The 27,479-nt window shown below is 44.8% G+C and overlaps 1 protein-coding gene across 2 annotated transcripts in view; it reads right to left on the minus strand.

Moving 5' to 3' along the window:
* Positions 1 to 2,811: 2,811 nt before the first annotated feature.
* The window catches only part of LOC106576932 (heat shock 70 kDa protein 12A-like), a 51,481-nt gene continuing 26,813 nt past the window's right edge, over positions 2,812 to 27,479 (minus strand). The window contains exons 4-12 of one of the 2 annotated variants that reach the window (XM_014154471.2): positions 20,822 to 21,008; positions 20,319 to 20,423; positions 19,526 to 19,642; positions 15,767 to 15,938; positions 9,941 to 10,027; positions 8,977 to 9,081; positions 8,440 to 8,698; positions 4,902 to 5,005; positions 2,813 to 4,073 (exon numbers count right to left, since the gene is read on the minus strand). In XM_014154471.2, coding sequence (XP_014009946.1) covers positions 3,442 to 4,073; positions 4,902 to 5,005; positions 8,440 to 8,698; positions 8,977 to 9,081; positions 9,941 to 10,027; positions 15,767 to 15,938; positions 19,526 to 19,642; positions 20,319 to 20,423; positions 20,822 to 21,008 — 1,768 coding nt within the window. In that variant the 3' untranslated portion in view covers positions 2,813 to 3,441. Of the gene's footprint in view, positions 4,074 to 4,901; positions 5,006 to 8,439; positions 8,699 to 8,976; positions 9,082 to 9,940; positions 10,028 to 15,766; positions 15,939 to 19,525; positions 19,643 to 20,318; positions 20,424 to 20,821; positions 21,009 to 27,479 lie in introns of both variants that reach the window. The other variant, XM_014154472.2, reaches the window with a different exon arrangement.

The raw sequence follows: 27,479 nt of genomic DNA on the forward strand, positions 1-27,479 counted from the left end.
TTTGGCCTTGTCACTTGTTTCTTGTCCATGTGTACCTGTCTTACCAATAACAAGAAAAACATTTAATAAAAAAATAAAAAAAGGATTTTCCCAACCCAAAGAAACTCCATGTTCCATAACAATAACCACTCATGTTTTAAGGGCAAAGGTATTCAAGTTTCTTTTTTCAATCGCAGAGCAACACACAGGCAACATTCACTTTCACTCATTGTCGATGAATATGCCATTCAAATTCTGCCTTGACACATGCCATGCATGGCTGGTGAGAATAATGAAATAAGGTGTCTGCGTGAAAGCACACACTCTCTGCTCTAAACCTGCTAAAATAATAACGCCAAAAATCTGTACAATATTTAAATACTGTATTTACAGAAATAAACATATTTTCAATTGAATCTTTCCTTTTTAAGGGCCTGCACTTGTACAGAAATCTCCTGAATTTGACATATTCAAAAAGGAAATTCAGTGGCTTTTTGTCCTCCGTTGAATGATAAGCATAACAAATGAAGGCAACAACAAAGCACATGGCAATGGTTATATTCAAATCAGTTTGTAGGTTCAGCTAGCAGCATTGTCAAGTCTGCCACTTTTCACATTCAAGGATTTATATTTGGCTGTGGATCAGCGCAACATATTAACCAGTGAGGTGGATTTTTACGTTGTTTGTGAGAAATGAATGTCTTGACAATCAAGCCTGGTGTCTAAACAGGTGGCTGTTAGTCTCTGTATATTTCTAACACATAGATGTGTTTGCAGTGCACAATAAACCATTAAACATATATTGTTGACAGGATAGGACACTGTCTGATTAAATTTGACCGAACATTTTTAAAGCTAATGCACCAAGTTTGTTTTCGTATGGTAATAGAACTCCTTTTTATGACATCTTGGGCCTAACCACAGGACACGGTAGAAATAAATACAGATTCGAAAGCTATCCTGGTAAGCACGTGTCAAACTTATTCCACGGAGGGGCGAGTGTCTGCGGGATTTCGCTCCACCCTTGTACTTGATTGATTAATTAAGGTCACCAATTAGTAAGGAACTGCCCTCACCTGGTTGTCTAGGTCTTAATTGAAAGGAAAAAACAAAAACCTGCAGACACTAGGCCCTCCGTGGAATAAGTTTGACACCCCTGCTGTAACGTTTTACTGTTGAAAACTGATCAAATGGAGTGTTTTTGTTGGAGAACTACCGCCTTCCCTCGTTATCTCAGGTGGTCTCCAACCATGACTCAAAACTCTGGTCTGATGAGTAGGTCAAGTATCTGAATGCTAGTGTATACAGTGAGGGAAAAAAGTATTTGATCCCCTGCTGATTTTGTATGTTTGCCCACTGACAAAGAAATAATCAGTCTATAATTTTAATGGTAGGTTTATTTGAACAGTGAGAGACAGAATAACAACAAAAAAATCCAGAAAAACGCATGTCAAAAATGTTATAAATTGATTTGCATTTTAATGAGGGAAATAAGTATTTGACCCCCTCTCAATCAGAAAGATTTCTGGTTCCCAGGTGTCTTTTATACAGGTAACGAGCTGAGATTAGGAGCACATTCTTAAAGGGACTGCTCCTAATCTAAGTTTGTTACCTGTATAAAAGACACCTGTCCACAGAAGCAATCAATCAATCAGACTCCAAACTCTCCACCATGGCCCAGACCAAAGAGCTCTCCAAGGATGTCAGGGACAAGATTGTAGACCTACACAAGGCTGGAATGGGCTACAAGACCATCGCCAAGCAGCTTGGTGAGAAGGTGACAACAGTTGGTGCGATTATTCGCAAATGGAAGAAACACAAAATAACTTTCAATCTCCCTCGGCCTGGGGCTCCATGCAAGATCTCACCTCGTGGAGTTGCAATGATCATGAGAACGGTGAGGAATCAGCCCAGAACTACACGGGAGGATCTTGTCAATGATCTCAAGGCAGCTGGGACCATAGTCACCAAGAAAACAATTGGTAACACACTACGCCGTGAAGGACTGAAATCCTGCAGAGCCCGCAAGGTCCCCCTGCTCCAGAAAGCACATATACATGCCCGTCTGAAGTTTGCCAATGAACATCTGAATGACTCAGAGGACAACTGGGTGAAAGTGTTGTGGTCTGATGAGACCAAAATGGAGCTCTTTGGCATCAACTGAACTCGCCGTGTTTGGAGGAGGAGGAATGCTGCCTATGACCTCAAGAACACCATCCCCACCGTCAAACATGGAGGTGGAAACATTATGCTTTGGGGTGTTTTTCTGCTAAGGGGACAGGACAACTTCACCGCATCAAAGGGATGATGGACGGGGCCATGTACCGTCAATTCTTGGGTGAGAACCTCCTTCCCTCAGCCAGGGCATTGAAAATGGGTCGTGGATGGGTATTCCAGCATGACAATGACCCAAAACACACGGCCAAGGCAACAAAGGAGTGGCTCAAGAAGAAGCACATTAAGGTCCTGTAGTGGCCTAGCCAGTCTCCAGACCTTAATCCAATAGAACATCTGTGGAGGGAGCTGAAGGTTCGAGTTGCCAAACATCAGCCTCGAAACCTTAATGACTTGGAGAAGATCTGCAAAGAGGAGTGGGACAAAATCCCTCCTGAGATGTATGCAAACCTGTTGGCCAACTACAAGAAACGTCTGACCTCTGTGATTGCCAACAAGGGTTTTGCCACCAAGTACTAAGTCATGTTTTGCAGAGGGGTCAAATACTTATTTCCCTCATTAAAATGCAAATCAATTTATAACATTTTTTGACATGCGTTTTTCTGGATTTTTTCGTTGTTATTCTGTCTCTCACTGTTCAAATAAACCTACCATTAAAATTATAGACTGATCATTTCTTTGTCAGTGGGCAAATGTACAAAATCAGCAGGGGATCAAATACTTTTTTTCCCTCACCGTATAACTGCATGTTCATGGAAGCCCCAGGGGTTCGGTTTTAAATGTCTTAATAATCATAGGAGTTATGAAAACACGGTCCCATGAGCCAGGGTTGAAGAGGACACTGAGGTTTGTGCAGCATTATGTCATAGCATGATGTTGTCACTGTAAGAGGAGTACTACAGTATCCATCTACCATGACCTAAAACAGCTACAGCACACAACAACAGATAACACACAATGAACCTGAAACAAGGCTGCATGTGTCAGTAGTAATATCTGCAAATCTGTAAATCTCTAGAGCAGAGCACATCAATATAGCCTGCATTTAAGACTAGACACAGTACATACACAGATGGTAGAAAACCTGAGTGCTTGTTTGTTTCTGACCAAGGAGTTAGCTAAAGCAGAAACAAACTAGCACTAATCATGCTACAGGGAATATGAACAGGCCTAAAGATCAATATACTGCTACAGCATTCTAGGCACTGTCCCCTGGTTCATTGTGTGCTGTGCTGCTGGAGGTTTCACTTCCTAGGACCTTTTGACCCTATGGTTCTGTCACCCTATTTACTGAGCGAGGAAATCGATGCTAGCCTTGACAGTACGAGAGGTGGCCACGTCCACCGCCATGGCCCGGATCTCCGTGTCCCCGAACTGCATGTGCGTCTGGATCTCACGGCGTGCGGCGCTGGTTTCCGTACCGGTCACATCAAGCCGCAGAGTGCCGCACTTCCTCACGCCCGGCTCGCTAATGAAGCACACGCGTTCCTTCTCCGAGCAGTAGATGTGGATGACGATGACCTGCTGGCTGGGCTTGGCGGGCGTGTAGCTGCGCTTCACCGTTTCGCCCAGGGCCACGGACTGGTCGCACGCAATGAAGGTGTCGAAGACATCAGTGCACCAGCGCGTGCCGTCCTTCACCAGCATCTTGTCGGGCGGGTGCTTGCCCTCTATGTAGCGGTTGAGGACGCCCACGCCGTAGGTGAGGGGCGAGCGGCGCACCTTGATGACGCCGGGGTCCAGGCCAAAGAGGACAGCCCCCTTGAGGATGGTGAGGCCCACGTCATGGGGGATGATGATGCGACTGCGGCCATGCAGCATGTTCTGCACCGCCTGCTGCAGCAGCGGCGATTCAGCGAAGCCGCCCACCAGGAACAGGAACTTGATGTCACACACCTCTGGTTTATCAAAGAGGTCAGCTGAAAGGAAGAGCGTTGTTATTCAGCAGGAGTTCTACTCTACAGTATGTGAAGTATTATTAAAATGTCAATTTTCTGCAGGCATTAGCAGATGACTATGTGTTATGCCATTAGTAACTCCATTAAAAACCTCTTCAACAAACAAGTTGTTTACTCTAGGAATTCAGTAATGTGACCCACTTCTTACTCTCTGTCCAAAAACACTGCATGCATTATTGTAGTAGGTTGGTTTATTCTAGGTGGGAGTACTGGGAAGACTGCTCAATGTACAGTGAGAGGAACCCTTAGGGGTGCAGTGTGCACTCCCCAAATGACTCTTTGGGATCTGAACTCCTTTGAGCTTGGAATTGGATGGGCATGCTTTCAATTAAGCCTGGGTGGACAGCTCACATACTGTATGGAGATGCATACTGTATGATCCAAACAGAAAACATAATCATGCCTTATTCATCTAGGTCAGTTGAGATATCTATTTTTCAAGACAGCAGAAAGGCCAATAGATTAGATTAGCATTAGATAGGCTGCAGTACTGCTAAACCTAAGATTTGCGAGTTACAAGGAAACATTGGGAACATCAGCTATTTTGAATGTAAGTTCAGAAATCTCAGCTCATAAAAATGGATGACTGATACCATTTCCACATTGAGTCTTTCCCTCATGCTGCTTTGCCTTTCAGGTATCAACCCTTGCAGGCAAACATATGGACAGCTTCCTACTGTATAATCATCACAGGCTACATCTCTCCGATACTACTGGTATACTGTACAGTATATGTAGTCCCTCAGTGTTTAAAAAAAGGGTTTTGTATTAGTAGGAGCTGCTACTCACTGAGGTGCTGAATGATGTGGTCTATTGTGGGCTTGAAGAGGGCATTCATGGCATCAGGGTTCATTCTCAGCATGCCCTGGGAGGACCACTTCACAAAGTCCACACTGCAGAGACAAGAGAGGAGAGATAAGCATGCCATTATTGACCCTGCTCTAATTACCAGTAGATTGGTAGGCTACTGTAAAAGCAACAAAGGAAACAAAACCTTTTTTTTTTTTTAACAGTCCCCTGAATGGATATAAGGAAATCGCTGTGTCTTCCACTACGTTTAACCTCTTGTGCTTGGTATATTATCTATATGGAGATTTAACACAGTGAGCTCTCTATGGAATATATTGGTGACCCGTTTCAGGAAGCTGGACATATGTCGCATGTCACTACTTCACAGGAGAGACATTTGAACATGTGTGCTACTGCGGCTTTTATGAAAGATATGTTAGCCAAGGAGAACTGAAAAAGTGTTGCTACTGCTCTCAACAACATTGCTGCCCTGAATTTCAGTGGGAAAAAGTTGTGTCGGACTACTTTCTGTACACCGTCAGTGTGAACCGGAGTGACTTGACACAACAGGCCAAACAACCGTTCATCAATGTATATGGGAAAGAGTCAGATATTATAAGTTTCTAATTTAGTCAGAAAGTCGTTTTAATTGGAAGTGAAAGCACACTGTTAGCTAGCTAGCCAACGTTCGTTTGCTGGCTCGCTGTGTTGTAATATTATTTGTATCTCAGAAAACCATTTGCATTGCTAGTTATAGACTAATGTTAGCTAGCTAGTTGGTTACTCACACTGTTTAGCACATAGCCCCATCTATCTCCGGATTCCCATACGAGGCCAAGACTTAAGAGGGTGTGAACGATGCTGAAGGGGTTTAGACAAAGACGAGCTCTCAAGTAGGAAAACATTCAAGGGCCATCTTCTCAAAGGTGGGGTTACAGCTTTATCAACTTTCAAAGCAGAATTACTTTCCCGTTGTTCCTCAAATGCAATGTGTGATATACCATGTTGTGGATCTGAGTCTCTTCTTTTATCCAATGTAAAAAAACACAATTTAAAATGTTGCTAGATAAGACCCAAATTGAGTTGGTGGGTTACATTTATGTCTGTAGGAGAACAATGGATAAGTGGTGTCTGCCTCAATACAGTAGCTCACGTGAGTTTCTTTCATGAGACCAGTGTTTTTTTTATATGTACTGTATACTCCTTCCCCTCACTCTGCTCTTGTTGCAACATTTTATTTAACCTTTATTTAACTAGGAAAATCAGTTAAGAACAAATTCTTATTTACAATGACGGCCTACCCTGGCCAAACCCTAACCCGGATGACGCTGGGATAATTGTGGACCGCCCTATGGGACTCCCAATCACAGCCGATTGTGATACAGCCTGGAATCGAACCAGGGTCTGTAGTGACACCTCTAGCACTGAGATGCAGTGCCTTAGACCGCTGACCACTCGGGAGCCCATATAACATATCTTATAGGAGTGTATAGAATCCATCTGGTATCGTTTGAGTGTTCTCCCAGGTGTTTGTGAGAGTGTGTGCTTGCAAGTGCACACATACACATACTCTTTCACACAAAGGCTTCTCAAGCAGAGTGAGACAGACTAAATTATTTACAGTTATGACTGTGAGTCAGAGGACCCACAGGACTGCTGGAGGCTCAGGTTTCGGGAATCTGAATGTCTTTAAGGGTCCCATGAGTTTAATAACTCATGCAAGACATAACACCCAGACTACAGGGTGGTATCAAAGTGAGATACTAGTCTAGTATATGTACATTACACTAGACTAGTGAAAGTAGCTGACTAAGTACTCTCACTCAGGTTCATTCAGTTCAAATTATTTCAGCCAAGACACAAGTCTGAAATGCTTTCTTCCTGCCTACACACTGTAGTATGGACAGTAGTAGTTTTACCTTAATAAAATGTTTGGTGCAGTTTTGTGCACTTCAATTCACAAAAAATGACTGAATAACATTCAAATAAAGCTTGTTTACATAAAGACCCTGTATCACTCTGATATCACTCTCTAGTCTGGCTGAGTATAGAGGCGCCTGCTGTCTCTTAATGAGCTGACTGTGAGGTAGTGGAGGGGGAAAGGCAGTGAATTCTGAATTCCCTGGTATATAATGGAAAATATATGGTAATATGTCGCAAGTTGGTCATTAAATGTTTGGGCAATGGAATTGAAATCTGTGCAGAGAAAGCTTGTGTGTATTCACATGGATACATACACCAAGTAAACATGCACTGAGTGTACAAAACATAACTTCCTAATAACGAGCTTCTTCCTAAGAATGAGCTTAAAAATCCTTCTTTAACCACCCCTCTACCTGCTATCCCTTGTCTCCTCGCCATTATCTACACTGAGTTTATTTTTTAGTTTATTTTTACAGGGACAGTGCACATTAATCAAGGTTTCAGTAAATGTCCCGGTTTAGCCAGCCGGCTAATTTTCCACCGCAGTCCCTGGGCAGGTTATTAAAAACAATTAAAATAACAATATAGACAAACAATGAGCAGTGAGCACATGCAGAGCAACATAGAACAAGCAACACGTAGCACACAGACAAAGGAACATAACACAAAAAGCAACAAAACAAAATATATAAAAGCAACAGTGTTTCCACATCTCACAAGCTACAGACAACATGGAAAGCGGCAATACACAGCTAGAGATTATGTTCACAAGTCTGATTGGCCTTTAGCCATGTCTTCATGTTTTTTGTGAAGGTGTGATAGGTGGTGCAGTTGTGCGTGTCTGATGGAAGTGTATTCCCGACATGGGAAGCTCTCACAGAGAAAGCAGATTGACTAAAAGTGCTTTTCCTTAACGGAACTATTCAGTCACCTTTCATGGCAGACCTTGTGGATCTTCTGCCATTGGTTTGGGTTTTCTGTTTAACAAAAGTACTATGTCGAGGGAGAGTCAGGCCATTTAGGATCTTGAATACAAGACATGTGTCAGTGTATTGCACAAGATTTTCCCAACTCAGGAGCTCATGCTTTCTGAGGATATAGCAGTGATGATGGCTATTGGGCTTCCTATCAAGCACTTTGAGAGCCTGTTTGTAGACAGACAGAATGGGTTTTAATGTTGTACAGCAAGCTTGGACCCAACTGGTCAAGCGGTATGTTAAGTGGGGCAGTATCATAGATTTGAGGTACAGTTTTGCTACCTCTGTAATCAAACAATTTCGAATCAGAAATTAGCTTGGTTGAATTTGGTTATTTGAGTTACCTTTTTCACCTGCTTCTGGCTGTTGAAGTGGATTTAACAAGTGACATCAATAAGGGATCATAGCTTTTACCTGGATTCAACTGGTCAGTCTATGTCATGGAAAGAGCAGGTGTTCCTATTTTTTGTACACTCAGTGTATATTACATCTGACAGCTAGGACATATTATTCAGACACATGCTTGGGTAATCGGGTATTCACTCAATAGGGAGTTGATTGAGCTCTAGACTTTCGCTGTGCGCGGTATCCCGTACCAATCCTCTAACTCTTCTCCCTAATCACACACACACACTCACTTGCTCTTGCGCAGGGCGTGTTCCACACTGTGACCTCTGAACTTCTTGTAGTAGTCGATGAAGGAGAAGGGCAGGTTGATGTTCAGGGGGTTGGTCCTGTCCGGGGCCGCCGCCCGTTTCCTGGACTCAAACGCGATCATCAGATCCACCCAGGCAGCCGGCCGCTTGATCTTAAACTGGTCGATGAAGTCGGGCCCGAAGATCTTACACAGGAGCTTCTCAAACTCATAGTCAATACCAATGGAGCCATAAGGACCGCCTGAGAAGGCGAAAATGAGTGTCGGTCAATAACAGCTCAAATGACTCAAGAGTCCATAGAACTCATAGAGTTGGTTGCATGGACCCTGATTAAGCCCACCGCTAGACTTCTGCTTTGAAAGTATTTTTTAGTCTAGGAGTCCAAGCATCCACCCCACAATGCAATATAACAGCCAGAATAATGTGATTGTTGCTGTGTTGAGGACACTGCCTAGATCCATCTCAGTGTAACATGCATACAGCAAGAGCTGCTATATGAGCATTGAGCAGTCTCTGTACCTGAGGCCTTATAGAGCTCCTTGAGATGTCCCTCGGGGAGCTGTATCTGATGGACCGTGAGGTCAACCGTTCCGCCACCACAGTCAACCACCACATAGCGGTCACCTGGCGACACGGAGCGAGAGAAACGTCATTGGAGGACAAGGGGCAGAAGACTATAGCGGTAGCCAATAGTGCCTCTGAAGCATGACTTCTAACATTTTCCTCTAAAAGCAGCTTCTGTTTTTGGGACACACTCAGAGGATGTTGAACACGAGTAGTCATGATACTGTCAAGCCCTAAAATCCCAAGTGGGTACTGGTGACCTAGATACAGTGTAGCTACTATAACACTGGGACAACAGGGGCATGGAGGAGAGAGATAGAGGACAAACCAATTGCTATACTGGATTTCAGTCCTTTCATACAGTGAATAACCTATATTATCACCGTGCCCACACTGTCACAGTGGTCAGTAATCACCATGTGATCATTTAAACCAGTGATTCCCAACCTTTTTTGCTTACTGTAGCACCAACTGAATTTAGCTCTGCCTGGAGTACCCCTGAAGTACCCCCTCATGTGCATTTTACCAGTAAGCCTATGGTCTCATAAGTCTTTTCAAGTACCCCCTGTGGATAGGCCAAGTACCCCCAGGTGTCCTAGTACCCCTGGTTGGGAACCACTGATGTAAACAACCATATGATCCCTGACATGTCAACATCCAGCCAAACCTACAGGAAGCATTTGATTAGTAGATAAAAGTAATCGATTAGACCGTAAAAGCATGAGGTTATAAGCAAAAACTAGAATGATATTAAGTAGAGAAGATCCTCCCACTCAATAAGCATGTCGTTGTTTTTTAGGGTAGTGAATAACCAGCGCGATGCATGATCAGCAGTATAAGAAACAGCAAGAGCAAATAATGTAGAGAGAGGAAGGAGGGAGAAAGAAACAGAAGCGTAAAAGAGAGAAAGAGACTCTACCTTCTTCCAACTCCGACCAAAGCTCCCCTATGACATTTTCCACCAAAAAGGTGCGGCTCTGCCGTTTGCTCCGGACATGCTCCTTGGCTGGTTATTGACAGAAAGAGAATGACCGAGTGTGAGAAGGGTGAAAGCGCTTTGGTGAAGCTGTGTGGGTCATACAATGTAAGTCAAGCAACAGGATGATAGGGCTATATGATGTCTAGATGTGAAGTCAGCGATAGAACTCTAGAATATGGCTTAACCGCAGGTACCCATCTCAGAGATTCTGTGTTGACAGTTTCTAGTGTTTCAATTCATGTATTCATAATTAAACTGTGCTTTATCAGTGTGTCGCTGATGAAATGTTCTTCCTACATAGGGAAAAAAATGTGTTAGCTGCAAAGGGATGAGAGAACAAGGACATTTTACACTCAATGTTCAAAACTGGAGAATGCTCTTATGATCAGTACTTATGGGCTAATGATGGGATTAATCACATATGGACCTTGTAATCACTGGCTGAAAACACGAAGAGACAGTAGTAGTAGCATGACCACAGCGATCAAGATGTCAGAAGGACATTTCCTCCAACAGAGAGGAAACACAAAGGGGAAGGAGGAATTTCCTACTCCTATCAGTTCTCATGAAGGCGTCAGAGTGGGGTCTATCTATGTCACCATTACCTCTTCCATCAACATGTCAAAACACAGACAACAGAATTAAGAAATAACCTTCCAGGAACGCTGTGAGAATGTTGTGAGTTAGCGATGGTGGAAGTTGCTCGAGTAAAGGAGCAGCCATTATGGGAAAGTTAATGTAAGGAGGAAACAGTAGCAGCTGGACAGAGAGTACACTTCTCTTTCAACACAAAAAGAGTTGTAACATCCTGTTGGAAACCCCAGCATTAGACTTGGGGATATTGACTTGCGCCCTCTTCTTTTTTTCCAACCTCTCTCTGACCTCTGCATTGCTACTGGAGGCAAGGCGCTAGGCCTACACACAATCTGACTATTCATCACAGGGTTTATTTCAAACCAACTTAATATTCCATAATTATTATTAGTAAAAGATATATCCGTTGGATGGCTCTACATTGACCTCACTAGTTCTGAAATCCTGTATATGGCCTTGGGACACTTTGAGCACCATTTTGCACAACTAAGCATTTTACAGGAATGTAGAGATATACAGGAAACATTCAAACTCTGCTAGTCTTACAGTATGTTCATAAGTGTCACGTCCTGACCATAGAAAGCTTTTATTTTCTATGGTAGAGTAGGTCAGGGCGTGACAGTGGGTTTGTCTAGCTTATATTTTCTATGTTGTGTGGTTCTAGTTTCTGTTTTTCTATGTTGTTTTTTTTGGGGGATGATCTCCAATTAGAGGCAGCTGGTCATCGTTGTCTCTAATTGGGGATCATATTTAGTAGTTGTTTTTTCCACCTGGGTTTGTGGGAGATTATTTTGAGGTAGTGTATGTTGCACCACTTTGTCACGGTTTGTTATTTTGTTTAGTAGTTTATTTGTATGTCTTGCATAGTTTCACAGTTAAAATAAAATGTGGAACGATACACACGCTGCTCCTTGGTCTCATTCATACGACACCCGTGACATAAGCTGACCAGACACAGCCTGAAACATGCCATTACAGAGTCTATAAAGGAAAAACATAGGAACACATCTGCTCCAAAGAGACACCAATAGCCTTCAGCTGTGTTACAGCATGCGGTTAGAGCATTGTAAACCATGAGAGAGGCAATGACCATTCCATCAATGTAATGATCTTCATCCAAGAACCCCAAGGCAACAAGTGTCCAGCTACAGAGCGAATACTGTTTTCGTTATGTTGCACTGAGTATTCAGAATCAACAATAATTGTCTATACAGTACAGTAAATCATCTCTCATCTCAGTTCTTATTAAAGACAGTATACCATGTACACTGTTGTCTTACAGGGTTTCCCCTACTGAATGTGTGGGCGAATCATATCCAGTGGAACAACCACATCTATATCTTTTTTTGGGGGGGGGGTTAGGAGGATTACTATATCCTATCCCAGGTATTCCTTAAAGAGGTGGGGTTTCAGGTGTCTCCGGAAGGTGGTGATTGACTCCGCTGTCCTGGCGTCGTGAGGGAGCTTGTTCCACAATTGGGGTGCCAGAGCAGCGAACAGTTTTGAGCGGGAACTGTGCTTCCGCAGAGGTAGGGTGGCCAGCAGGCCAGAGGTGGATGAACGCAGTGCCCTTGTTTGGGTGTAGGGCCTGATCAGAGCCTGAAGGTACGGAGGTGCCGTTCCCCTCACAGGTCCGTAGGCAAGCACCATGGTCTTGTAGCAGTTTGTCATAAAATACTTGGCATTCAAGAACTGGAGCATATAGTTTGAATTGACACCTTGGATAAATGTCAGCTTCTCACCAGGGTCACAGACAACTGGAAGAATGGATTCAATCAGGGGTGTCATGAACCCCAAAAATGTAGCTGTCTGTATCCTCCTAACTGGTGTTTTTTTTAAATAAAGGACTGGTGGTTATTTTTTTTAAAGGACTGGTGGTTATTTTTTTAATCTGCATCTCTGCTAAATTCTGGGTAAAGGATTGAAAGGATTGTGAGTCTTATTCAGTACGTTTCGTAATTGCTTGCTTTTTTGTGTGCATGCCAGCTAAGACTTGATTGATAGATAGCCTGAAATGCAGTAGTTATGAGGTTGAGAGACTGGGAATTTATCCAGGCTAGCTAAAGCCAACTTCATAAAATTGCTAGGTTGCTAGTAGTATTACAGAGAAGAAAAAAATAAGAAAATAATATTTTTAATTTCTAAACAGGACAAATCTGAGGGGGAACGTGCCCCTGTGCCCCCTACGGGCATGACGTCAATTGAACCAACATAGGTGTAATTGTAACGCCCTGGCCATAGAGAGGGGTTTTTTGTTCTTTATTTTGGTTAGGCCAGGGTGTTACAATGGGTGGGCGTTCTATGTTCCTTTTTCTATGTTTTGGTATTTCTTTGTTTTGGGCCATGTGTGTGGCTCCCAATCAGGCACAGCTGAAGCTTGTTGCTGCTGATTGGGAGTCACACATAAGGAGCATGTTTTTCCTTTGGGTTTTGTGGGTAATTGTTTCTTGTTTAGTGTGGTTGCACCTGACAGGACTGTTGGCTGTCAGTTTCCTTGTTTTTGTTTTTGTATAGTGGTCTTTCCAATTAAATTGAAGGATGAATACTAACTCTGCTGCATTTTGGTCCTTTCCTGAAGACAGCCCTTACAGAATTACCCACCAACAACGGACCAAGCAGCAGAGGAAGGAGCAGCACAAGGAGAGGCACCAGGAGAAAAGCTATCTGGAGTCATGGACTTGGGAGGAAATCCTGGACGGGAAAGGACCATGGACTCAAGCTGGGGATTATCGCCGCCCACAGTGGGAGATCGAGGCGGCGAGAGCTGAGGGGCGCTGGTATGAGGAGAGGGAGCGCAACGGACACGGGAGGCAGCCCCACAATTTTTTTGGGGGGGGGCACACGGGGAGATTGGTTGGAGTCAGGTGGTAGACCTAAGCCAACTCCCCGTGTTTACCGGAAGCAGCGTGGTACTGGTAAGACACCGTGTTATGCTGTGGAGCGCACGGTGTACCCAGTGCGCGTTCAAAGCCCGGTGCGCTACATACCAGCCCCCCGCAAGTGCCATGCGAGTGCAGGCATCGAGCCAGGGCGGATGGTGCCAGCTCAGCGCGTCTGGTCTCCAGTGCGCCTCCTCGGTCCAGGTTATCCTGCGCCGGCGTTGCGCACTGTGTTTCCAGAGCGCTGGGAGGGTCCAATTCGCCCAATGCCTGCTCTCCGCCCGTGCCGGGCCAAAGTGGGCATTCAGCCTGGAGTGTGGGTAAAGAGTGTCTGTACCAGAACTCCAGTGCTCCCCCACAGCCCGGTTTATCCTGTGCCTCCTCCTCGGACCAGGCCTCCAGTGGGTCTCCCCATCCTGGTCCATCCTGTGCCACCTCCCAGGACCAGGCCTCCAGTGGGTCTCCACATCCTGGTCCATCCTGTGCCACCTCCCAGGACTAGGCCTCCAGTGGGTCTCCCCATCCTGGTCTGTCCTGTGCCACCTCCCAGGACTAGGCCTCCAGTGGGTCTCACCTGTCCAGAGCTGCCCGCCAGTCAACAGTCGTCAGAGCTGCCCGCCAGTCAACAGTCGTCAGAGCTGCCCGCCAGTCAACAGAGAGGCCAGACTGCCCTGAACTGCCGGAGTGGCCAGACTGCCCTGAACTGCCGGAGTGGCCAGACTGCCCTGAACTGCCGGAGTGGCCAGACTGCCCTGAACTGCCGGAGTGGCCAGACTGCCCTGAACTGCCAGAGTGGCCAGACTGCCCTGAACTGCCAGAGTGGCCAGGGACGCCCGCCAGCCGGGCGCAGCCAGGGTTGCCCGCCAGCCGGGCGCAACCATCGCCGGTCGCCAGCCGGGCGCAGTCAGCGTCGCCCACCAGACCTTCGGCGCGGCCAGGTGCGCCACATAAGAGGGTGACGTCAAGGGTGGAGCAGAGGCCACGTCCCGCACCTGAGCCGCCGCCGTAAGAAGGCCCACCCGGACCCTCCCCTTCAGAGTCAGGTTTTGCGGCCGGAGTCCGCACCTTTGGGGGGGGGGGTACTGTAACGCCCTGGCCATAGAGAGGGGTTTTTTGTTCTTTATTTTGGTTAGGCCAGGGTGTTACATTGGGTGGGCGTTCTATGTTCCTTTTTCTATGTTTTGGTATTTCTTTGTTTTGGGCCATGTGTGTGGCTCCCAATCAGGCACAGCTGAAGCTCGTTGCTGCTGATTGGGAGTCACACATAAGGAGCATGTTTTTCCTTTGGGTTTTGTGGGTAATTGTTTCTTGTTTAGTGTGGTTGCACCTGACAGGACTGTTGGCTGTCAGTTTCCTTGTTTGTGTATAGTGGTCTTTCCAATTAAATTGAAGGATGAATACTAACTCTGCTGCATTTTGGTCCTTTCCTGAAGACAGCCCTTACAGTAATACACATTCCCCCTGCTGATGAGTTGTTGAACTAAAAGAAAGGGGAGATGAATAATTGCCATGCATGCAAGTGAATGCTACTGTGAGTGGCATTCAGTCATATCCCCAGTCAATAGCAGAGAGATAGGACTGAAGGGCACTAAGCTTCTAAATCTCTGGTTTAGATCATCTGTGGAGAACAAACTCTTTCCCGAAACAAAAACGAATGATGAGTGAGAGAGGAAAGGCTTGAGGGAGTTTATAGTCATTTGCTATTGCTGATTCGCATGCTGTCAAATTAGACTGGATTTCATTGGATAATATGGACCAGTTCTAAGGTGGCATTATTTACTGTTTGAATGACCTTCTGTACAATCAGATATCAGTATATTTGCCATGTTACATCCTGAATACAAAACGTAATTGAAATATACAGTACATAGGCCAATTTTCCCATAGTATTCAATGGAATTTTAGGAAAAAGAAGCAAAGGCAAATAGACAGGGAGTGTGACTATTAGAAATTTGTCCATGCATTTTTTTGTGTCTGAATATGACAATAAAAGTGATGTTAGGGCTGAGGATATTGTCACATACATCTTTTCCGTTGAAAGGAAATGTATGTTTAAGATTAATTGTAGGCACTGGTTGTTTGACTATTAGCATAAACTTACAATACCACAATAAAAAACCTACAATATCACTGTAGTGTTAACCAATAACCAATCTATAGTTCAATATTAATTTGAGAGGCACATACTGTATGAAATTGTCACATGGGGATGCAAAATGTTATTACGGTACATTATTGGGATGTTCAATGTGATGCTCATATTGCTATTGGCCTGTGGGATCGTGGGATTTACCCTGGGTCATCCCTGCCCCCACATTCTCAGTGGGGCTGAAACCATTCTGGGTGTTCTTGGTGCCAATGTCAATCATCTGGTGGAGGCGGAGCTTGCGGCAGTAGATGGAGGCTGCCTCAGGCTCAAGGGCGATGATCAGCTGCTCTGGGATGTCACGGGGAACCAGACCAGCCTAGAGGAAGGCAGAGCACAGACAGGAAATACAGGACATCTGCTTTTTCCTTAACAGGACCCCAATAAAACGAGCATTGTGAATAACTGTCCTAGTAAGTTGCTGTGGTCAACCCTCATTGCTAAGTATTCAGGGTATGCTAAGGATTCAAGATACCTCCAAATAGGAAGTAAGACAATATGGCCATCAGTACTCAAATCATACATTTTGTAAAAGCAAATATACTGTCTACATACACTTATACAATACTGTGTAAATACCATCTACAGCTGGAACCATTTAACACAACCACAATTAATATAAAATAATCTAATTCACTACTAAATGATAAATAGCTTTAAGGAAAGTATGGGGATCTGGGCAAGCCACAGATTTGAACAGGAAAATACTCAGTGATAAATCATGCGATCCAAACATAAAAGACATTTCCAAAAGCTATTACATTTCCTCAAGCAACCACTGATTTTGCAGCATTCGAACATCAGAGACAAATGAGACCTATCGATCAACAGAACAATGGAGACCTATCGATCAACAGACCAATGGAGACCTATCGATCAACAATATAAAGGAGACCTATCGATCAACAGAACAATGGAGACCTATCGATCAACAGACCAATGGAGACCTATCAATCAACAGAACAATGGAGACCTATCGATCAACAATATAAAGGAGACCTATCGATCAACCGAACAATGGAGACCTATCGATCAACAGAACAATGGAGACCTATCGATCAACAGAACAATGGAGACCTATCGATCAACAATATAAAGGAGACCTATCGATCAACAGAACAATGGAAACCTATCGATCAACAATATAAAGGAGACCTATCGATCAACAATATAAAGGAGACCTATCGATCAACAGACCAATGGAGACCTATAGATCAACAGAACAATGGAGACCTATCGATCAACAGACAAATGGAGACCTATCGATCAACAGAACAATGGAGACCTATCGATCAACAATATAAAGGAGACCTATCGATCAACCGAACAATGGAGAGCTATCGATCAACCGAACAATGGAGAGCTATCGATCAACCGAACAATGGAGACCTATCGATCAACAGAACAATAGAGACCTATCGTTCAACAGAACAATGGAGATCTATCGATCAACAGAACAATGGAGACCTATCGATTAACAGAATAATGGAAACCTATCGATCAACAGACCAATGGAGACCTATCAATCAACAGAACAATGGAGAACTATCGATCAACAGAACAATGGAGACCTATCGATCAACAATATAAAGGAGACCTATCGATCAACAGAACAATGGAGACCTATCAATCAACAGAACAATGGAGACCTATCAATCAACAGAACAATGGAGACGTATCGATCAACAATATAAAGGAGAAATATCGATCAACAGAACAATGGAGACCTATCGATCAACAGAACAATGGAGACCTATCGATCAACAGAACAATGGAGACCTATCGATTAACAGAACAATGGAGACCTATCGATTAACACAATAATGGAAACCTATCGAACAACAGAGACAAATGAGACCTATCGATTAACAGAACAATGGAGACCTATCAATCAACAGAACAATGGAGACCTATAGATCAGCAGAACAATGAAGACCTATCGATCAACAGAACACTGGAGACCTATCAATCAACAGAACAATGGAGACCTATCAATCAACAGAACAATGGAGACCTATCAATCAACAGAACAATGGAGACCTATCGAACAACAGAGACAAATGAGACCTATCGATCAACAGAACAATGGAGACCTATCGAACAACAGAGACAATGGAGACCTATCGATCAACAGAACAATGGAAACCAATCAATGAACACATGCTGTGCAGGCTGGTATGTGTTTCTATCCACAATACACACAGAAAAAGACAGACTAAGTATAAAATCTGAGCATTGCATCACATCTCTCCGCTCTGTGAGATCTGCATGTTGTGGTGAAGGAGCGGAGGAGAGGGAGGAGGAAAGTTGAAGAGGGAGGAGCGGGTAAGGGAGAGGTGTGCCTGCTTCCCCCAGTGCCAATAATAAATTATCAAGCCAGAGGATGCTGAGTCACTGCAGATATGCAGCCCCCCCCTCCCACGAACATCCTCCCCCTCTTACTGTACCTCAATCTCCACTGCAGATATCAAGTGGTCAAGCCATCTAAAAAGCCTCTCTCCTTTCCGTCTCACATATCTCCTTCGCCATCTCCCTCTATTTCTCTCCCCCCTCCCTTCTCCCTCTCTCTCCCCAGCCCATCATCTTTGTTCACTGCAGAGGGGAGGGTGGTGTCTCTATCCGGTGCTGCAGCCTCAGACAGACTGACACACCCATTCCACTGGGCTCAGACGTCATTTCAATGTCTAGTTTTGATTTACATTTGCACATTTGAGTCAACTAACGTGAATTCAATGTGAAATCAACAAAACATGTCGCCATGTCATTGGATTTAGGTTAGAAGTTGGGTAAAAAAAAAAAAAAAAATTCATTTAGCAGATGCTCTTATCCAGTGAGTGCATACATTTTCCCTTACGTTGATGACTTTCTGCAAATCCAATCAGTTTTCCAAGTTGTTCCAACGTCATCAAGTATAACTTTTGTTGTTGAAATGACTTGGAAACGTTGATTCAACCAGTTTTTGCCCAGTGGGATTTGACCTTCTCTCATGTACTATACCCCCCCCCACCCCCGTCCCCCTGTCCCTCTGCACACACCCATTCCTCCGGGCCTCTCCCCTGACATTCCTCTACAGTCTACACAGAGTACCACACCTATACTACCATGTACTCATCATACAGCTCTGCAGCTCCCTCCCACCCCTCTTCTCTTCTGGGGGGAAACAAACAACCCTGCTTGTGTTACTATGCTGTGATGCTGTGAGCTGGCATGTCTGTATCGTGGAACAGTATACACTGGAGTTCCACTACACTGTCTAATGATCTGTAGTACCAAGGTATTTGTCATAATATTTATTCTCACAGTCTATAGAGAATTCTCACAATAGCCACTTCATTCTCTTCCTCTATTCTCATCCTGAGTATGCACCCTCTACCTGCTATCCCTTGTCCCACTGTCCTATCCTCATATCCTCTCTCTCTTGGGACGACTCATAGTGATGAAGTAATCGCTTTCCCTATTGGCTTCCTCCAGCTCTCCTCCCTCTCCTCTACCGCAGTCGTGGATCAGTCTGTCTGCCCCCATACAGGAGAGAGGGAGGAGGGTGGTCTGCCACTGCAGCTCCAGAGCAGCCACCCACCTCTCTCCTATCTGCAAGACATCACAGCAGCGGCAAAGCTAATCATGCCCCGTCATCACTTTCTTTCCCAAGTACCTGCAGTACCTTTGTCAAACGACAGATGGCTTTCCTCTTAGGAGCTAGTGGTGAGACTATGCGGAAGCATCATTCACACTGAGGGGGATAGATGGTTTGAAATGTTGAGAGCAGACTACAGCAGACAGACCAGTTCTTCGAATTGAACGTTTGACTGTGTGTCTGTGTGTGTATATGCATGAGCGTACGTGCCTCTCTGTGTGATTGCATGCGAGTGCACATGGACGTGTGTTGATTGACAGGGGCCCACCCACCTTGTAGGCTGCCTCCCTCATGAACTGCTTGGCTGGCATTTTCCAGATGGCTGGCACTGTGATGACCCATCTGATGTTTGTGTTGTCAAACTCTGCACCCGCCTGGTCACTTAACTCCTGCACGGGATCACATTAAACATGGTATCTCTTTACCCTGACCGACCATAACATCAGCACTATCACTGAGTATTAAGAGCTATTTCTAATTCATAACAGATACATGTATTCAATATACACTGAGTGTACAAAACATGAGCTAAGCTATGATCCCTTATTGATGTCACTAGTTAAATCAGCTTCAATCAGTGTAGATGAAGGGGAGGAGACAGGTTAGATAAGAATTGCTAAGCCTTGAGACAATTGAGACATGTATTGTGTATGTGTGCCATTCAGAGGGTGAATGGGCAATGTGTGTGTATGTGTGCCATTCAGAGGGTGAACGGGGTATGGCAGTAGGTGCCAGGTGCACCGGTTTGAGTTTGTCAAGAACTGCAACACTGCTGGGTTTCTCACGCTCAACAGTTTCCCGTGTGCATCAAGAATGGTCCACCACCCAAAGGACATCCAGCCAACTTGACACAACTGTGGGAAGCATTGGAATCAACATGGGCCAGCATCCCTGTGGAACGCTTTCAACACCTTGTAGAGTCCATGCCCTGATGAATTGAGGCTGTTCTGAGGGCAAAAGGGGGGTGCAACTCAATATTAGGAAGGTGTTCCTAATGTTTTGTACACTCAGTGTATTGTTTTGCATAAAAGATACACCGTGCAGTAGAACCTGTTAATACTTTACCTTAAGTGCTTGCTCCTTGAAGAACGCCAGAGCGTATGCAAAAATATCAATAGCTTTTACTCTCTTTCCATTGGCTGCATGGAGTTCTGTGTCTATGGAGAGATTCTGATTGGGGGAAAGAAACGATGACAGAGAAAACAAAAGTTCCATGTTATCGTAATATTTTAATTGAAACACCATACAGCCATCTACTGATAAACACTAAGACAGATTGAGCCAACATACTTGAATAGCCTTATCCAAATCATGTCCATTCATAATTCTATGGTGAAATATGTGCAATAACACTAGCCTGAGCCAACAGTTACTGGCTGTGTTACCTCCTACTTGGCACAGAACACAGAACTTCAAGAGCTTGCTGCAAAGTCAGCTCAGGGCAGCCAAGCTGCCAGCCCTGCACAAGGGCAGACACAGAGTAATAAGGGAAGGGTGTGTGTTCGTTTGTGTATTTTTATGTATGTATGTGTGTGTGTGTGTGTGTGTGTGTGTGTATATGTCTTTACCGCAGTGGTGTGGAGTTTCATTTTGAACTTCTCCAGGTAGAGCCAGTGCCTGGACTCGGATGGATCCAGGTCATGGTAAAAGTCACGTGCTGCGTAGCCAAAACTATGGAACTTCCTGTCCGGGGTCAGGAGGATGGTGGTAGGCGTCTTCTGATTGGATACTCCGGGGTCGCCGCCCTCCCAGCGTCTAGGAAAGACCACAAAACATTTAAACCAATGAGCAACTGAATTATGGCAGCTAATTGATCCATTTTTTACAAAGAGCATATTTCTCCATCTTGTGCTTTATTAGGGGGACATTCTCCAATTTGGTTGTGGGTGGGCCTCTATCGTTCATCGGTTTACTTTTCATCTTAGTTTCATCCATCTTTAATCTGTTGAAACCACCAGACAGTTCCCTGCAGTGCATTTTCTCTATTTGTGTCAAATGACTCAATATGTCTGAATAAGGCAGAATGCACTTAAAAGCATTAATGTATCCTGTCAATATTACAGCCTGAACAGAAATGTCTGCAGACAACAGACACGTCTAAGGTCAATCACACAAACTAAAGTAGTGTGTCCTCATCAGTCCCTCGCTGTCAGTCATTAATGGCTTTCTGAACCTCAAGTCAAATCAAATACAATTTTATTTGTCACATGCTTCATAAACAACAGGTGTGGACTAACAGTGAAATGCTTAATTATGGCGCCCTTCCCAACAATGCAGAGAGAAAGAAAATAGAGAAATAATAGAAAAGCAATAACACATAATAATAAAAGTAATAATAAATACTATATACACGGGATACCAGTGCTGAGTCGAGGGGTACGAGGTAGTTGAGGCAGACATGTACATATAACTGACAATAAAGTGACTAGGCAACAGGATAGATAATAAACAGTAGCAGATAGTTAAATTGTTAACCAAATAGCTACCTGGACTAACTATTTATCAGTCTTATGGCTTGCAGGTAGAAGCTGTTCAGGGTCCTGTTGGTTCCAGACTTGGTGCCGTGTGCTATGACAGTGAGCACAGGCCCAGTTATGTACTGGGCCGTACGTACTACCCTCTGTAGTGCCTTGCGGTCGGATGCCAAGCAGTTGCCATACCAAGCGGTGATGCAGCCAGTCAAGATGCTCTCAATGGTGCAGCTGTATACATTTTTGCGGATCTGAGGGCCCATGCCAAATCTTTACAGAATCCTGAAAGGGAAGAGGTGTTATCGTGCCCTCTTCACGATTGTGTTGGTGTGTGTGGACCATGATAGATCCTTAGTGATGTGGACACCGAGGAACTTGAATCTCTCAACCCGCTCCACTACAGCCCTGTCAATGTGGATGAGGGCGTGCTCGGCCCTCAGTTTCCTGTAGTCCACGATCAGCTCCTTTGCCTTGCTGACATTGAGGGAAAGGTTGTTGTCCTGGCACCACACTGCCAGGTCTCTGACCTCTTCCCTATAGGCTGTCTCATCGTCATTGGTGATCAGGCTTACTACAGTCGCGTCAGAGTTGTGCGTGGCCACGCAGTCGTGGGTGAACAGGGAGTACCGGAAGCGACTAAGCAGGCACCCCTGAGGGGCCCCGTGTTGAGGGTCAGCATGACGGATGTGTTGTTGCCTACTCTCACCACCTGGGGGCGGTTGGTCAAGAAGTCCAGGATCCAGTTGCAGAAGGAGGTGTTCAGTCCCAGGGTCCTTAGCTTAGTAATGAGCTTAGTTAGAGTGATGAATTGAACACTGAGCTGTAGTCAATTAATAGCATTCTCACATAGGTGTTCCTCTTGTCCAGGTGGGAGAGGGCATTGTGGAGTGCAATAGAGATTTTGTCATCTGTGGATCTGTTGGGGGCTATGCAAATTGGAGTGGGTCCAGGGTGTCTGGCATGATGGTGTTGATGTGAGTCATGACTAGCCATTCAAAGCATTTCATGGCTACAAATGTGAGTGCTATGGGGTGATAGTAATTTAGACAGGCGTTCTTGGGCACAGGGACAATGACGGTCTACTTAAAACATGTAGGTATTACAGACTGCGTCAGGGAGAGGTCAGCGCATGCTCTGTGTATGCGTCCTGGTAATCCGTCTGGTCCTGCGGCCTTGTGAATGTTAACCTGTTTAAAGGTCTTACTCACATCGGCTACAGAGTGCGTGATCACAAAGTCGTCTGGAACAGCTGGTGCTCTCATGCATGATTCAGTGTTGCTTACCTTGAAGCGAGCATAGAAGGCATTTAGCTCATCTGGTAGGGTCACGTCACTGGGCAGCTTGCGTGTGGGTTTCCCTTTGAAATCCATGACAGTCTGCAAGCCCTGCCACATCTGACGAGTGTCCGATCCGACTTAGTAGGGTTCAGGCTTAGTCCTCTACTGACGCTTTGCCTCTTTGATGGATCGTCGGAGGTCATAGCTGGATTTCTTATAAGCTTACAGATTAGTGTTCCGCTCCTTGAAAGCGGCAGCTCTAGACTTTAGTTCAGTGTGGATGTTGCATGTAATCCATGGCTTCTGGTTGGGATATGTACTTACGGTCACTGTGTGGACGACGTCGTTGATGCACTTTTTAATGAAGCCGGTGACTGATGTAGTAAACTTCTCAATGCCATCGGATGAATCCCGGAACATATTCCAGTCTGTGCTAGTGAAACAGTCCTGTAGGTTAGCGTCCACTTCATCGGACCACTTCCGTATAGGGCGCGTCACTGGTACTTCCTGTTTGAGTTTTTGCTTTTAAGCAGTAATCAGGAGGATAGAGTTATGGTCAGATTTGCCAAATGGAGGCCGAGGGAGAGCTTTGTATGCATTTCTGTGTATAGAGTAAAGGAGATGTAGAGTTTCTTTGCTTCTAGGTGCACACGCTGTTAGAAATGAGGTAAAACGGATTTCAGTTTCCCTGCATTAAAATCACCGCCCACTAGGAGCAACGCCTCTGGATGAGCATTTTCTTGTTTGCTTATTGCCCTACACAGCTCGTTCAGCGCGGTCTTAGTGCCAGCATCAGTTTGTGGTGGTAAATAGACAGATACAAAAAAATATAGATGAAACTCTCTTGGTATGGTCTACAGTTTATAAGGTATTCTAACTCAAGCGAGCAGAACCTCGAGACTTCCTTAATATTAGATTGCGCACCAGCTATTGTTAACAAAAACCCTCTTAGGCCTCACTCCCCCCTATCTAAGATACCTACTGCAGCCCTCATCCTAAAAATACAACATCCGTTCTGCCAGTCACATTCTGTTAAAGGTCCCCAAAACACACATGTCCTGGGTCGCTCCCCGTCTCCACAGGAGGCCTTTTGCCTTCTAGTAGGTCGTCATTGTAAATAAGAATTTGTTCTTAACTGATTTGCCTTAAATAAAAGTTAAATTTAAAATTTAAAATGAATAAAAACAAAGAGACACAACATGACCTACACACTAATTGCGCTACACCAGTTCTGGATAAGTTAAGGATTAGTTACTATAATTAGTTTGGTTCCCTTGGAGATGACAATATGTTTGCTAAGTGCCCTGATGAGATTATGGGTCAGTCTCACTGGGGGAGAAGCCTGCTGTGAGGGACTCATTTGGATGATTTGGGGGAAACCACTGGATGCTCACTGCTAATCTAAATTAAGACTCTTATATATTTTTTTTTACTTTTATTTACTCATGGTAGCCCAATTGTGACCAGGGACTCATTCCCAATGATGCCCTGAGTACGAACATTTTTCTCACAAACTTTAACATTACAAATATGACTTTAGCCTCTTTTGCGCACAATCTGTGTTTATCATTCAACAGCACTTTATCATCATCAAAATTGTCATTGTCATCGTCATCATCATGCTGGATGGTATGTCCACAGCCCTATAGACGGATGGTATGTCCACAGCCCTATAGACGGATGGTATGTCCACAGCCCTATAGACGGATGGTATGTCCACAGCCCTATAGACGGGTGGTATGTCCACAGCCCTATAGACGGATGGTATGTCCACAGCCCTATAGACGGGTGGTATGTCCACAGCCCTATAGACGGATGGTATGTCCACAGCCCTATAGACGGATGGTATGTCCACAGCCCTATAGACGGGTGGTATGTCCACAGCCCTATAGACGGATGGTATGTCCACAGCCCTATAGACGGATGGTATGTCCACAGCCCTATAGACGGATGGTATGTCCACAGCCCTATAGACGGGTGGTATGTCCACAGCCCTATAGACGGGTGGTATGTCCACAGCCCTATAGACGGATGGTATGTCCACAGCCCTATAGACGGGTGGTATGTCCACAGCCCTATAGACGGGTGGTATGTCCACAGCCCTATAGACGGGTGGTATGTCCACAGCCCTATAGACGGATGGTATGTCCACAGCCCTATAGACGGGTGGTATGTCCACAGCCCTATAGACGGATGGTATGTCCACAGCCCTATAGACGGATGGTATGTCCACAGCCCTATAGACGGGTGGTATGTCCACAGCCCTATAGACGGATGGTATGTCCACAGCCCTATAGACGGGTGGTATGTCCACAGCCCTATAGACGGATGGTATGTCCACAGCCCTATAGACGGATGGTATGTCCACAGCCCTATAGACGGATGGTATGTCCACAGCCCTATAGACGGATGGTATGTCCACAGCCCTATAGACGGGTGGTATGTCCACAGCCCTATAGACGGGTGGTATGTCCACAGCCCTATAGACGGGTGGTATGTCCACAGCCCTATAGACGGATGGTATGTCCACAGCCCTATAGACGGATGGTATGTCCACAGCCCTATAGACGGGTGGTATGTCCACAGCCCTATAGACGGGTGGTATGTCCACAGCCCTATAGACGGGTGGTATGTCCACAGCCCTATAGACGGATGGTATGTCCACAGCCCTATAGACGGATGGTATGTCCACAGCCCTATAGACGGGTGGTATGTCCACAGCCCTATAGACGGATGGTATGTCCACAGCCCTATAGACGGGTGGTATGTCCACAGCCCTATAGACGGGTGGTATGTCCACAGCCCTATAGACGGGTGGTATGTCCACAGCCCTATAGACGGGTGGTATGTCCACAGCCCTATAGACGGATGGTATGTCCACAGCCCTATAGACGGGTGGTATGTCCACAGCCCTATAGACGGGTGGTATGTCCACAGCCCTATAGACGGGTGGTATGTCCACAGCCCTATAGACGGGTGGTATGTCCACAGCCCTATAGACGGGTGGTATGTCCACAGCCCTATAGACGGGTGGTATGTCCACAGCCCTATAGACGGATGGTATGTCCACAGCCCTATAGACGGATGGTATGTCCACAGCCCTATAGACGGATGGTATGTCCACAGCCCTATAGACGGATGGTATGTCCACAGCCCTATAGACGGATGGTATGTCCACAGCCCTATAGACGGATGGTATGTCCACAGCCCTATAGATGGATGGTATGTCCACTTAATAGATGGATAATACATGGATCATTCTTCTCCTAATCACATCACAGCATGATCACGCTCTATAACTCCCTAATATTTTTTAATGATCTATGTTTGGTTAAAACATATACCCTAATTAACATGGTCATTTGAGACAATCAAAAAATCTAACCCTGTAGCCTATTTACTCAAAACTCATTCTGATGATTCAGATTTGCAACAACAACATAGCCTCAATGTGAGTTACAACGACTAACTGACAATGTGACAGTTACAACGACTAACTGACAATGTGACAGTTACAATGACTAACTGACAATGTGACAGTTACAACGACTAACTGACAATGTGACAGTTAGTCGTCGTAACAGAACTTAAAACATGGTTGTGATTCAAACTGTTGATGAATGCAAATAACTCCATATAGTATAGCTAAACTGGTTAACATGTAAGAACATGACAGGTTAAAAATAGCTAGCCTACTGTATAACACGACCGTAGATGGTCTGGAATGGAATATACCTCACTGAAAATAGCTCTAAGGAGTGAAGGTCTGTAAATTATGCATTTCTTTTCACTGTGCGAACAGCCTGTAAGACAGGCATTTAGTGCAGTAGGAGGCCAGACAAGCTTATATTCAGACCTCTGACAATCACCATCTAAAAGCCCTAATGCACGTACTGTAGCCTGCATATTACTAAAGGGTGGCTTACTGCAAAATGTAGCAAGAACAGAAATTATATCTAAAAAATATACACACAATAAAAAATACTTTCAGTTGAGAGAGTCAGAGTGTTGGCAATTTCCAGAGGAACTGGCAGCCATGTCCGAATAGCTGTTTTCATCTCAGGTTGGTTTTCTATTGGCAATTAGATTCCTGCTCCATTGTGAGGGCCAGCAACAGTGAGGACAGGGAATGAATGCTAATGTCTATGTCATAGAGATGCAACTGGCTAATGCTCACTATCAATACACCAATGCATTCCTCCCTCTTCTATTCAAAGAGGCGTTCTACACTGAAATCTCTATCATAAGAGAACTAAAACATTAAAGCAGCACAAAACAGTTCCCTCGAGGTATGGGCAAACTTTACAGATCCATTCGGAGGGCTTATTATTGTTTATGTAAGGATTTTGGAGAGCAGATGGTTCAATCCAAAGTAAATCATCTTGGGGCTCCGGCTGTTTTCACTGCAAGGTCTGGCAGCACCAGTAAAAATATCTTGCTAAACTGTTACCTGATGTCTGGAGTTAATGATCCATGAC

The sequence above is a fragment of the Salmo salar genome, chromosome ssa18 (genome assembly GCF_905237065.1).
Source record: "Salmo salar chromosome ssa18, Ssal_v3.1, whole genome shotgun sequence".
Classification (NCBI taxonomy): domain Eukaryota; kingdom Metazoa; phylum Chordata; class Actinopteri; order Salmoniformes; family Salmonidae; genus Salmo; species Salmo salar.